The sequence below is a fragment of the Microtus pennsylvanicus genome, chromosome X, assembly GCF_037038515.1.
Source record: "Microtus pennsylvanicus isolate mMicPen1 chromosome X, mMicPen1.hap1, whole genome shotgun sequence".
Taxonomy (NCBI): domain Eukaryota; kingdom Metazoa; phylum Chordata; class Mammalia; order Rodentia; family Cricetidae; genus Microtus; species Microtus pennsylvanicus.
In genome coordinates, this window is record NC_134601.1 from 126,606,701 (window position 1) to 126,619,891 (window position 13,191).

A 13,191-nucleotide genomic window follows, 5' to 3' on the forward strand; every position below is an offset into this window, starting at 1 on the left:
TCTGATTTCTCTCTCAGCTTCTTTCTCCTTTGCATATAGGTGGGCTATTGATATTTTTAATACTTATTTATTATGTATACAATATTCTGTCTGTGTGTATGCCTGCATGTCAGAAAAGGGCACCAGACCCCATTACAGATGGCTGTGAGCCACCATGTGGTTGCAGGGAATTGAATTCAGGACCTTTAGAAGAGCAGGCAATGCTCTTAACCTCTGAGCCATCTCTCAAGCCCCGGCTACTGATTTTTTAAAGTTGATCTTGTATCCTGCCACATTACTGCAGCTATTTATCAGCTGCAGGGGTTTTCTGATATAGTTTTTGAGTCACTTATTTCACTACCATATCATCTGCAAATAACGAAAGTTTAACTTCTTCCTTCCTAATTAGAATCTCCTTGATCTCCTTATGTTATTGCTAAAACTTCAAAAACTATGTTGAAGAGTTATGGAGAGAGCAGACAGCCTTGTCTTGTTCCTGATTTAAGTGGAATCGCTTAGAGTTTCTCTCCATTTAATTTGGTGTTAGCTGTCGGCTTGCTGTATATTGCTTTTGTTATATTTAGATATGATCCTTATATCCCTAACCTTCTATAGGTTTATACATCTTATTGTTGGGTAGAGACCTGCTGTTTTTTCCCACATAAATACTGGTATATCTATTGTTAGATTTTTAAATTGTTGTTTATGTATTATAAACGTGTTTATACTGCCTGATGGTACGTTTTGTTAGAGTACAGGAAACTATCAGAGATAAATGAAGGTATTCTAGATTGTAAAGCAAAGAAGAAACATCAATCAGATTCCAATCTCAAAAATTTTTACAAGAGGAACATTTTGAGGAACACTTCATTGTTATAGATCTAGGCTATAATATGCAGTATATATTGAGGTTTTAGAGGACACCAAAAAGAATAAATTTGGGTAGCTGCCTCATCAGAAGGAAATATCTCACACATTAATCTATGTTTAGTGTAAATTAATGGCTGTAAACCTCTAATTCCCTAGATATACTTGTACCCATGAACCCTTCCTAAGGACCTACATTTGAAAGGTTTTAGCAATAAAACAGTCTAACTGTTCTAAAGACAGAAGACAGGCCCATTCTAGCCACTGTTCTCCTGAGGTAGGTAAAAGCCCAAACTTTGAAATAGAAATATAACTAATATATACCCAGGAAAAATGCACCCTGAAAAGTTACAGCCCCTCCCATGAAAATCTATACAAACCTAATCTTCCTCTCTGGTCTATATTGTTTCTTGCCTGAACATAACCACCTTCCTGATTTAATCCAACCCAAAAATCTCTGGTGTCAGTTTTTTCTGTGAAGTGTGACATTTTGGTATCCTTTGGCACCCACCTGACAAGATTCTATTCCATCTGAGTGATAACAATTAATGAAACATTGCTGAACGAGGTAGCAATGGAAAACTCACCATTTGTGGGATATGATTCAGGCCTTTAATATTTTTGTTTAGAGTTTTAATTCTGGATGTGTACCAACTCTTTGATAATCTCTTCCACACACTGTATTCAGTGAGATGAGGTAACCATGACTTGGAAAAGAGTGTCAGTTGCTAAGTGATTGATCATGAATTTGATCAAAGCCTCCTTTGGAAAATCGATTGACACCTATTCTGCCACTGAAGAATACTTATACAGTAGACTTATACCTGAGACTAAAATCACAAAGAAAACACTACATTTCAATAACTCCTTGCTTCTTTGCACTTTTATATGAGCAGTAAGAATCTCATTGGCATTTGGAGGCAACAGTTAGGATCTCAAAGTCTGTCCAAATCTAATACATCTCCATATTCTAAAGCAACCCCAAGCACCTACATTTTCCACATTTAGCCTAATTTAATTTATACTAATGACATAAATTAGTTTGATAATACTATTATCATTTCTTCTTCTACTCCATAGCTACTGACTATGAAACAGGAAACCACATATATGTGAAGGTGTTACTATAGCCTTATAATAGATTAAGGAACATTAAGATCTAGATCTTTTCTTCTATATTTCACATCCCCAGAATGAAGAAAGCACCAGTCGTATTCCTTTGTTTTATTCCGTACCCTTAAATTTAAATGGTAACACGTTTGCTAATTCCTGTGTTTCAACCCTCTCAGAATTCTCATCAAGATCAAGCTATGTTTTCCGATTGTCTTATAAGTTGCTCTACACATGGTTGCCAGTAAAGGTGTTAGCAACTATCACAGAAAAATAGAAAACTCTGCTGCCGAGAATAGATGACTGTCCGAACTGCTCCAATGATTATAGCCTGTGTTAACCAGGGCTCTGATGAAATTTCTATCTGTAGATGGCCTCCTCTTTATAATTATGTTTGTCTGTCTTAATATTTGGAAAGTTATTTTAGTAAATGTGTTGTTCTACATTTACTAATTGCAAAAATCACTCTGAAATTTCTCCTTCAACTTTCCATGCATAGATTCATCTCTAGGAGGCAAACACAGAATGCATATTCCATCATTATTTTATGGCATTTCTTAAGTCAGATTTTTATATGTAATATGTAGACTTTAAGCTACCAATTATTCCACCTTGATTTTACCATATCTTAACAAGGAGTACTGACATGTTTTACCATATTATGACTGGAAAGTTTTATGAGTTTTGACCCTGATATTTCTACATGGGTTTTTATCCAACTTGAAAAAACTGCCACAGTAGTAAAAGTGAGTCAGGTATTTCAAGATGCATGTTGTTTAGGTTAGCCACCAAGAAATTAAAAGATGGAAACAGATCTCTTCTTATTTCACTGGTTTAAACCCAAATTTTTGTCATAGCCAGAATCTGGAAAGAACCTAGATGCCCCTCAACCAAATAATAGATAAGGAAAATGTAGTACATTTACACAGTGGAGTACTACACAGCAGAAAAAAAATAATGACATCCTGAAATTTTCAGGCAAATGGATGCAGCTAGAAAACATCATGAGTGAGGTAACCCAGATACCAAAATACAATTATCGTATGTACTCACTCATAAGTGGTTTTGAAACATAAAGCAAAGGAAACCAGCCTACAAATCATAATACCTGAGAACCCAGACAACAAGGAATAACCTAAGAGATACATACATAAATCTAATCTACATGGGAAGTAGAAAAAGACAAGATCTCTGGAGTCAATTGTGAGCATTGGGACTTTGGGGGAGGGTTGAAGGGGAGGGGAGAGGCCAGGAGGCAAGCATAGAAAAACGTTTACCTCAATAAAGTCAATAAGAATAAAATAATATGAAATATGAAAACACCAATTGATCACAACTCAAAAATCACTCCTTCAGCAAATCCTTATACTGAGAAAAAGCACTCTTCTCTTTTATGACACATATCCACTGCCAGAACCAGATGCCAAATATCCACACCAAGCAAGAAAGTTTCTAACACCAAGAAGTAATACTGGGACAATTTTTTTTTTAGAATCATTGTTTGAAATGTAGTTAACCCATCATATTCATATTCATATATCTTACTGTATCCTGGTTACAGTTGATCCTATCTCATGTGACGTAACAAAATTATTGAATCCCCATGGAAGGCCTTTCCCTCCCTGAAGGGTGGTTGGGGTTGAAATTAAAGGGTATATGAAGGGATCAGAAGAAAAGTATGGAAAGTGATCTGTGATTTTTATATAAAATAAACATATTATTTAAAATAAATGAAAATGAAATAAAATTTAGGATTGAACAAAAGAAATGTAATAAAAACTATGTTCATAGCAGTATTATTTGTATTAGCCAGAAGCTGGAAACAACCTAGATGCCCTTCAATGGAAGAGTGGATGAAGAAAGTATGGAATATATACACATTAGAGTACTACGCTGCGGTAAAAAACAATGACTTCTCGAATTTTGCATGCAAATGGATGGAAATAGAAAACAATATCCTGAGTGAGGTAACCCAGATGCAAAAGATGAGCATGGGATGTACTCACTCTTAATTGGTTTCTAGCCATAAATAAGGGTCACAGAGTCTACAATTGGTGAACCTAAAGAAGCTAAGTAAGAAGGTGAACCCAAGGAAAAACATATAGTTATCCTCTTGGCTAGGGGAAGTAGACAAAATTGCTGGGGAGAAAATTTGGATCTTGGGGGTGGGGTAGGATGGGGGTAAGGGGAGATGGGGAGAGAAAAGGGAGAAGGGGAGGATGGGGGGGAACTTGGGGAAAAAGGAGGATTGGGATAAAGGAAGGTTGGATAGGGGAGTACGGAAGCACAATTCTTAGTTAAGGGAGCCACTTTAGGGTTGGCAAGAGACTTGAACCTAGAGTGGCTCCCAGGAGCCCAAGGCGATGTCCCCAGTTAGTTCCTAGGGCAGCTGAGGAGAGGGAACCTGAAATGACCCTATCCTATAGCAATACTGCCGAATATCTTGCATATCACCATAGAACCTTCATCTGGTGATGGATGGAGATAGAGACAGAGACCCACACTGGAGCACTGGACTGAGCTCCCAAGGTCCCAATGAGGAGCAGAAGGAGGGAGAACATGAGCAAAGAAGTCGGGACCACTAGGGGTGCACCCACCCACTGAGACAGTGGGGCTGATCTATTGGGAGCTCACCAAGGCCAGCTGGACTGTGACTGAAAAAGCATGGAATAAAACTGGACTCTCTGAACATGGCGAACAATGAGGGCTGATGAGAAGCCAAGGACAATGGCATGGGGTTTTGATCCTACAGCATGTGCTGGCTTTGTGGGAGCCTAGCCAGTTTGGATGTTCACCTTACTAGATATGGACAGAGGGCGAAGGACCTTGGACTTACCACAGGGCAGGGAACCCTGACTGCTCTTTGGACTGGAAAATTTAAGTAAACAAACAGAGTCTACAGAAACAAGCATAACCAACAGAATACAAGAGTTAGAAGAAAGAATCTCAGATTCTGAAGATACCATAGAGAAAATAACCACACTGATCAAAGAAAACAGCAAGTCCAACAAACTCTCATCACAAAACATTCAGGAAATCTGGGACAAAATAAAAAGACCAAACCTAAGAATAATAGTAGTAGAAGAAGGAGAAGAAGTGCAGCTCAATGGTCCAGAAAATATATTTAATAAAATTATAGAAGAAAACTTTCCCAACCTAAAGAAAGATATGAAGGTTCAAGAAGCATACAGAACACCGAATAGGCTGGATCAAAAAAAAAACATCCCCTCGCCATATAATAATCAAAACACAAAGCATACAGAATAAGGAAAGAATTTTAAGAGCTGCAAAGGAAAAAGGCCAAGTCACTTATAAAGGTAAACCTATCAGACTTACACCTGACTTCTCCATGGAAACCATGAAAGCCAGAAGGTCCTGGATAGATGTACTTCAGAAACTGAGAGACCATGGATGCAAGCCCAGACTACTATACCCAGCCAAGCTTTCGTTCACTATAAATGGAGAAAATAAAATTTTCCAGGATAAAAACAAATTTAAACAATACGCAACCACAAATCCAGCCATACAGAAAGTAATAGAAGGAAAATCACTAACCAAGGAGTCCAACAATGACCAAATAACTCAGACATCTAGAGACCCTTCACCAATACAACTCAAAGAAGGGAAACACACAAACTCTATGACTAAAAAAGTGACCAGAGTTAACAACCATTGGTCATTAATATCACTTAATGTCAATGGACTCAACTCACCTATAAAAAGGCACAGGCTAAGAGATTGGATAAGAAAACAGGATCCAACATTCTGATGTTTACAAGAAACACACCACAACCACAAAGACAGGCACCTACTCAGAGTAAAGGGTTGGGAAACGGCCTATCAAGCAAATGGACTTAAGAAACAAGCAGGTGTGGCCATACTAATCTCTAACAAAGTTAACTTCAAACTTAAATCAATCAGAAGAGATGGAGAGGGGTATTTTATACTCATAACAGGAACAGTTCATTAGGATGAAGTCTCAATCCTGAACATCTATGCCCCTAATATAAAAGCACCCACGTACATAAAAGAAACATTACTAAAACTCAAGGCAGCCATCAAACCGCACACACTAATAGTAGGAGACTTCAACACTCCTCTCTCACCAATGGACAGGTCAATCAGACAGAAACCTAACAGAGAAATAAGAGAATTAATGGAGGTAATGAAGCAAATGGACTTAACAGACATCTATAGAACATTCCACCCAAATAGGAAAGAATACACCTTCTTCTCTGCAGCTCATGGAACCTTCTCAAAAATCGACCACATAGTCGGTAACAAAGCAAACATCCACAGTTACAAACAAATATTAGTAACCACCTGTGTCTTATCAGATCACCATGGATTAAAGTTAGAATTCAACAAAAATGCTGCCCCCCGAAAGCCTACAAAGTCATGGAAACTGAACAGCCAACTACTGAACCATACCTGGATTAAGGAAGAAATAAAGAAAGAAATTAAAGTCTTCCTGGAATTCAAGGAATATAAAGAAACAACATACTCAAACTTATGGGACACTATGAAAGCAGTCCTAAGAGGAAAGTTCATAGCACTAAGTGCCCACTTAAAGAAAACAGAGAAAGCTCACATTGGAGACTTAACAGCCCACCTGAAAGCTCTAGAAAAAAAAAGAAGCAGACTCACCTAGGAGGAGTAGAAAACTGGAAATAATCAAACTGAGGGCTGAAATCAACAAAATAGAAACACAGAAAACAATCCAAAGAATCAATGAAACAAAAAGCAGGTTCCTGGAGAAAATCAACAAGATTTTTAACAGATTTTGATTTTCAAATTCAACAGTATGAATTCTTTCCAATAATTTCTCCTCACCCTTTGACAAGGATTGTATTTTGTCTTTCAAATTAATGTTAATTTAGAGCAATTAAATCTATTATGTACATAGAGTTTTTTGATGGCCAGACTATCCAGGCCATAGCTCATGAGCAAGGAACACAAACCGAAAGCTGCACAAGTCACCACATTGCAGAGAATCCAGCAGGGGTGGGGAAGCATGAGCAATCCCAGGAAATTGCCAAGCCACCAAGGTTTTTTTTTTTCCCTAAAACCTCTTAGTAGGTGAAATCAAGCCAGGCGGGTAGTGTTGGGAGACCTTCTGGGTCACAGACCTTTTGGGGCTATCCTGGTAGGTGTGGAGTTGGGATTCATGTGGGCAACAGATGGACACTATAATGTAACCCACACTAATTCTGAATTGAGTATAATAAAGGGTTCTTTATTCAGGGGCAGATGCACAGATCACAGACCTCTGCACTAATGGGGAACAGGAACTGAATCCAGCAGCTGAGAGTGTGCAAACTTTATGGCTACATTTATAGTATAAGAGACCACACCCAAGTGGGCTGAAATCTTAAAGGCTATTTGGCGGAAGAGGTTCCCACAGCATAGCATGTTGGGATTGGAAAGATGACTCAGAAGTTAGAAACTGCTCTTCTAAAAGACTCATGTTTAATTCCCAACACCCATAAGGTAGCTCACAACGGTCTGTAACTCCAGTTCCAGGGCATGGAACACCCTCTTCTGGTTTCTGTGGGTAGTAGGCTTGCATGTGGTGCACAGACATACATAAAAGGTAAACACTACCCATACACATAAAAGAATATCAAAGTGCAAAGCTGAACAGACTTAACAACTTACATATCTCAAATCAAGGAACTTGTGCTCTGGAAAGAAACATTTTCAGGTGCCAAGCAGAGAGGATGAGATAGGCCCCGTGAGTCATAACTAACACATGCTACAGGGAAGAAGATGAACAGAGGAAGCCACAAGGACATGGGAAGTTTTTTGATATTTCTTCCAAGTGTCTAAGTGTTAGAAATGAGGAGAAGGGATACTAACACATGTCTAAGACTGGCCTTGAACTGCAAGATCACAATGGTAGATTTGGATGCAGGAGAATGAAGGGTGAGATAGGAAAGCATTGAAGGTTGTGAAATTCCTAAAGGAACTACCCTGGACAAAGAGGGTAAGAGGCTACTGTAGACTGATAATAGAAATCCCTCCTTTATGCTTGGGCAGTCCCTCTAAGGAACAAATTTATAACCATCCTTTTTTGGCTGATTAATCATGAACAAATTATTTTTGTCTGTTTTTGCAAATTGAAGCTAGGTTCCCGTTCATGCTAGGAAAGAACTCTACTAAGCTAGCCCAAAGAGGCCTTAATTTTGTAATTCTTCTCAGCCTGCAGAGTAACTTGGATTACAAGCATCTATCATAAAGCATGGACAAAAAAAAAAAACAAAAACTATTTTTGAAAGGAAGGCCTCTTAAAGATTTCTATTGTTATGGTAAAATGCCATGATCAAAAGTACGTTGGAAAAGGTTTATTTTTATTTACAATTGTAGTTTATCATCCAGGGAGGTCAGAGCAGGAACTGAAGGAGAACCAGGGAGAGGTGCTGCTTATTAGTTTCCTCAGATTGCTTTCTTAGAGAACTCAGGACAACCTGCCCAAGGGTGGCATCACCCCGCATTGGGCTGGACCCTCCCACATCATCAAATAGAAAAATGTCCTATAGACTTGCCTACAGACCACCTGGTGGCAGCTCAACTTGAGATTCCTCTTCCCAGATAATTCTAGCTTGACTCAAGTTGACCAAAACAAAACACACACAAAATCCAAACCAAAAACAAAACACCAAACAACCAGGTCTGCTAATATAAGCAGCAGATGGTTAGAAAAGTTAAGAGTGTAGTTGAGTGTAAATAACAGTGTATATGTTTCTTCTAAGATAGTCGGAAATGCCTGTCCCATTATAGGATTGACAACAAATGGCTACATGGAAAGCATCAAACTTGTGGTTGAAAACGGAAATTTAAGTCATAGAAGTGTGGGCTAGATGCATTCTCACCTGGAAGCCTTTGTTACCCAGAGTATCAGGCAAGCTAGACAACCAGGCTTGACAAGAATGAAATAAAGTGAAAGGCTGCTTCTGAGGTCCTAAGATGAGCCAGGTGGGGGATAACACTCTGCTCAGACAAAAATTTACACCAGACAAGGTACTTAATGCTCAGAAGACATCATATTCAGCAGAAAACCTATGCCCTTCTGCTATAACCACCCAAAGAACCCCATGTTTCTAGCTTCATGTGCCGAGTAAGGTGAGAGAGAAAGGTGTATTTAAGCCAGATTGCAAGAGATTGGTAGAATGGGTAGGTCATGGCCATGATGGGGACTAAACAGATCAGAAAGGCTGCTCAGAAAGTAGTAGTATAAAGGACAATGTCATGAATTAAAAAAAGAGTTGTTGTAGGTATACTAATGCACTTAAGATGTTAATATCTCATTGAATACACTCAACATACATGTTGTTCAATTGGTTTTTAACCACCAGGAAACCATTCATGTTAGCACACATTAATTATCACCACTGATTTTTAGTTAGGCCAAAGAATTATGACAAATATGATTGAATGGCCATACTGTTGACCTACAAAGACAAAATACACACCAGCCCGCACCTAGCTAAATCACAAGAATCTTGCCTACCATGCCAATTAGGGATGTGTTTGGCACCTGTATACATAAGGAACACTATGCTGTGGGTCCAGCCACTTGCCACTCCACCAAGGATTGGGCTTACAGATGCTTGCTACTGTGTTTGTTTTAGGATTTTTTTTTTGGTGGATGATACTGCTGGTATTTGAACACAGCACTATGTTCATACCCTTTCCCTTGGACTACATGCCTATCACTGGTATTTTTATTTTTATGCAAGCTATAATATAGAAAATAAAGACATTTTTTCTTTCATCTGAAGAGAAATTATTTATTTATTGGTTAAAGTCAAGCAAGAGGATCTGTTGACAAGTGGTAAGCATCAAGCACAATTGTGCATTTTTTTTTCCAGGGCAGAGTTCAGGGTAAAGCCACAAAAACCGACCACAAGCAAGGTCAGTGTGTATACAGAGAGTTCCACAACTGTACCCACGCCTATGCATGCCAAGGACAAACCATTAGCACCAGATTGTTTCTTATGCAATAGTATCAATAGTCACAGACATATGTACATGAACTCTCTGGAAATCTTAGATCCCTGCTAATCAGACATGGAACAGGCAAGCAGGGAATGGACAAGAATGTCATAATTGCTATATATTTTAGTACAAGCATGCTAGAGCACTACATATTGTTTTCCATAACAATCTTGGAACAACACGAAAAGCCAGGTTACAGACAAACAAAATTCCACTATTCACAGTTTACACACATATCAAATTTTCACAACACTGTATTTGGGGATAAAGAACCACAGGTAAATAGCCTGGTGTAAATTAAAAGCAAAACAGTCTGCAATTCCTTGAAAAGTGTGTGGACAGTCAGCATTACATTTTCTGACATGACCCACATTCACAGCAAGGACTGACCAAGTGGAAAGAGGACGCTGCAGTGACAAATCAGGGACTTCAAAAGGTAGAAGTAGCTTTGTTTAATAGGATTCAATACGTTTGCAAAGGTTTTCTTCCAGCCGACGAGCGATAGATTGTCAACAAGGCCATCTGTGCTCTGCAGTACAGAAGCTTGCCTACCTCGACTCAATTGTACAGTGTCAACCTCTGTTCCTCTGGCTCAGGAAGCATGGATTCTGGTCCTTTAAGACAACTGTGTATGGGAGTGTGAGCTCATGCATATACACATGGATCTAAGTGTGCATGTGTATTCTGGAAAGGGTGTGGTTATTGGCAAAAGGGAAATCTTTGCATCTGCTGCAATCTCGAGGGAAAACAAGAATTAAATAATCCCTTGATAGAACAAAGATTAGTGATGCCTAAACATCAAGTCACTAGAGGGACTTGCTCATCTTTCACCATGCATTTAGTTACATAAACATCTCTGGAACTACACCAAACCTACACACATTTAACGCAAGTTATACACGCCATTGGTGCCTGAACATTTTTCATGTGTTTATCTGCCATACATACATTCTCTTTGGTGAAGTGTCTAGTCAAGTCTTTTGCCCACTTTTTCCAAATGATTTGTTTTCTACTATTGGGTATTGGGAATTCTTTATATAAATCTTTTATCAGATGTATAAAGCCATGGAAGTGGGGTATGCTAGTAAACTTAGAACTCAGGAAGTGGAGGCAGGAGGATCAGGAGTTCAAGGTCATCAGGACTACATAGGGAGACTAAGGCCAATCCAGGTTATGTGAGACTCTTCCAAAACAAATAATAATAAAAATAAAATAAGGAACAAATCAGACACATGATTTACAAATACTTTTTCCTAATCCCTGTCCTGTTAACTGGAAACCAATAGAATGACAGTGTTGCTTTAATGAGTAACACTCCATTTATCCATCTTTCCATTTCAACTGTTAAGGACAAGGAATCTTGAAACTTGATTTCAAATGTAAGTACTAATCACTCCATAGGACCTCTGACAAATAAGAAGACGGAATCTTAAGTCTTAAGGTACATGGTATGTGGCTCATGGTAACAGACAGAAACGTAAAAAGAGACAAACCACCAATTATCATTAAGGATTGCATACACAAAGTAGTGTTTTGGGGGAGAAAACTTCAAAATATTCCATTGGTCTCAGAAAATAAAAAACAAGCAATAACATTACAGGTAGACACACTTTTGACCAAATAATGTCACTTGGTTAGAAATTATTTAAGATGTGACAAGAAGGACACTTAGCTTCTGCTTGTTTGGGTATTTCAAAGCATGCATACAAAGTTATATGATAATTTTATTCTTGGAATGAATGTGTCCAATATGTAGGTTGTTCATTTCATAGTTGGTTTTTAATCACTAGAAAACTGTTCATGTTTCCCACATATCAATAAATTATCATCATCACTGATTTTTACTGGATCAGAGAATGTCACGATGATAAACCAATGAATGCTCACATTATTAAATGAAAAACAGAACACACAGCAGCCGAGGCCTGGCTAAATCACAAGGGTCTTTCCTCTCATGTACCATAGGGATGTATTTGGCATCTACACAAGGGAGGAACAATGGTGTCAGTGCTGCAAAGGAGTGCTTGCATGTATTGTGGGCCCAGCCATTGGACATTCTAGGGGTCCCTGCTGACCAGTAAAGGCTGGCATTCTGTGAAGTCACATGTAATATGAAACTCTGCTCAACAAACCAATAGAAATGAAAAACATAAATCAATCATCACATACTAATAGGACATTATTGCTTTTTTACTAGTCTTGTGGCTCCAGAGTGTGTCTCTCCAGAGATGGGCAAATAGGCTTGGATTCACTCTTGTACTCCCAGGCATTAATTTCCAAGGCTCCAGTGTCCAACTTCTGCAGGGACAGGTCTCTTACTTGCTTCTCTCAGGCTGTAGGCTGTCAAACAAGCACTTGAGCTGCTCTTCACCCAGGTGGATTTTATCTTCCAGCTCTCGTTGCTCAATGATGAGGGCTGACTTCATCTTCACGAAGTGTTCATAGTCAGCCAGGTTCTCCTCACTGAGGTAGTTGGCCAGGATATCAAACACAATGCGCTCACGACGGTCCAGGTTCTCTTTAAGCTCCTTGGCATCCTCATGCTGCTGGGTTAGGATCCTCTGTTTCTCCAACAGTGACTGCTGTTGAGGGGAGGGAGACAGAAAGTCCTGTTGAGGCAGGGCTAAAGCAAAGACTCTGGCCAATTCTTTAAAAGCCCTGCAGCTTTTGGAAACCAGTCTGATGGAATCCTTGAAGTCACATGGGATCCCCATAGAAATGACCAGAATGTAGTCTACATGTGCTTTTAACTATGGCCAGCTTCTCTACAACTCCTCCTTTCCTCACCCTTCCTGAAGTCACTCTTAGGCCCCTCTGGATTTCCTCTTTGTCTGTGCCTTCTCTTCCATTTGCCTTAAAATCAAGGACCAGCAGTTACAGAGTTCTGACATGCTTCAAAGAGACAAAGGACTTGGGAATCCTGTTTGTCCCAAAATTGAAAAAGGGAAATACTATAATTAAGTTGAGCCCAGTGGCACAGGCCTATAATCTCATCTACTCAGAAGACTGGGGCAGAAAGCTCATAAGTGAAGGTATGTCTTAGCTGTGAAGTAAATTCCAATCCAGCCCAGACAAATTACTGACACCTGGCCTCAAAATAGAAAGAATAGCCGGGCGGTGGTGGCGCACGCCTTTAATCCCAGTACTCGGGAGGCAGAGGCAGGCGGATCTCTGGGAGTTCGAGGCCAGCCTGGTCTACAAGAGCTAGTTCTGGGATTGGCACCAAAGCTACAGAGA

The 13,191-nt window shown here is 39.2% G+C and overlaps 1 protein-coding gene across 3 annotated transcripts in view; it reads right to left on the bottom strand.

Moving 5' to 3' along the window:
* Positions 1-9,718: 9,718 nt before the first annotated feature.
* The window catches only part of Shroom2 (shroom family member 2), a 119,321-nt gene continuing 115,848 nt past the window's right edge, over positions 9,719-13,191 (bottom strand). For all 3 annotated transcript variants that reach the window (XM_075956724.1, XM_075956725.1, XM_075956726.1), the window contains one exon: positions 9,719-12,536. In XM_075956724.1, the coding sequence (XP_075812839.1) occupies positions 12,270-12,536 (267 nt within the window). In that variant the 3' untranslated portion in view covers positions 9,719-12,269. The remainder of the gene's footprint in view (positions 12,537-13,191) is intronic.